This window comes from Varroa jacobsoni, unplaced genomic scaffold (genome assembly GCF_002532875.2).
Source record: "Varroa jacobsoni isolate VJ856 unplaced genomic scaffold, vjacob_1.0 scaffold_82, whole genome shotgun sequence".
Taxonomy (NCBI): domain Eukaryota; kingdom Metazoa; phylum Arthropoda; class Arachnida; order Mesostigmata; family Varroidae; genus Varroa; species Varroa jacobsoni.
In genome coordinates this window covers 1-1,143 of record NW_019212984.1, presented here as the reverse complement: position 1 = coordinate 1,143, position 1,143 = coordinate 1, and the positions used below count along the sequence as shown (strand labels likewise).

The following is a 1,143-nucleotide window of genomic DNA, read 5'->3' as shown; positions in this document are numbered from 1 at the left end:
TGAAGTGTAGGGTTCTATTGATTTTAGATAGATATAAATTTCTTCTGAATAAATAATTCTGAATTTATTTTTATTTCTCTATTTTAACCTAATTCTTCTTTTTAGGTAACCGGATCACGTTAATCCCACCTGAACTGGGCACTCTCGATCTCGTGACACATCGTTCCGTAATTCGCCTTGAGAACAACCCCTGGATTCAACCAATTGCGGACCAACTTGAAGTTGGAGTAAGTTTAAACAGGTTACAAACACCCACAGGTTGTACTTATAAAGAAGTACAACATGTAAATACTTTAAAAAATGTAACGGATGATGCTCGACCTTTGTTTTCTTTTCTCTTATATTAACGAATTGCTAGCTATTCGTTTCTAACACTCCTCTGAGTAATCGATGAAAAATAGAAATTTTTAAGCTTCACGATATTATGTTACAACAAAGTTATCTTCTGTTTGCGTACTTCCATTATTGCTTATAATTTACCATTTTAATGGTTCTGATTTGTGCAGGTATCTCATGTGATTGATTTTATCCGGACCGAGCAGTACCATTACATTTATGAGAAGCAGCTGCAGCTGGGACTTACCCCACCTCCAAAAACCAACGACAAGTCCAAGAAGGCCTCCCGTAGAACCTAAATCTAGTGGTTCCGCAGCCGACGCCCTTGGGTAGGTTCTGCAATGCATTGGAACTGCCACGGCAAGCGATATCCTAATCATTCACTTGTTAGTGTACACGCTATGATGTTTTTCTAGAATTGAAGGGTCCATTTGACAAACCCCAGCCGACTTAAGCATAAACGTAGATTCTACAACCTGGAGTGTGCCTACTTAAATATAAAAATATCTAACCTATACGGGTCTCCGAACAAACATGATATTTACTTACACACACACACACATTTATATATAACCTGAAGCATGCTGTACCGAAATATGCTAGTTTATTTTCACAGAGGAATACGAGCTCTATGAACGATAATAATACAGCTTTATCAACGAGTTTTTGGCTGATTTCGTCACTTTTATGTCCTAAATCAGCAGGAGGAAAAAGACGAGGTTCCTTTCGCTAAGCGAACGCTGTGTATATACAAAAAAAACTTTGCAACTGTGAAAGGCAAATAAATTTTTACAACGGATAATAATA

The 1,143-nt window shown here is 37.3% G+C and overlaps 1 protein-coding gene across 2 annotated transcripts in view; it reads left to right on the top strand.

The window, feature by feature from the left end:
* Positions 1–1,116, top strand: part of ics (ras suppressor protein 1) — a 12,948-nt gene extending 11,832 nt beyond the window's left edge. For both annotated transcript variants that reach the window (XM_022838979.2, XM_086969758.1), the window contains exons 6-7: positions 106–227; positions 507–1,116. In XM_022838979.2, the coding sequence (XP_022694714.1) occupies positions 106–227; positions 507–635 (251 nt within the window). In that variant the 3' untranslated portion in view covers positions 636–1,116. The remainder of the gene's footprint in view (positions 1–105; positions 228–506) is intronic.
* Positions 1,117–1,143: the final 27 nt, after the last annotated feature.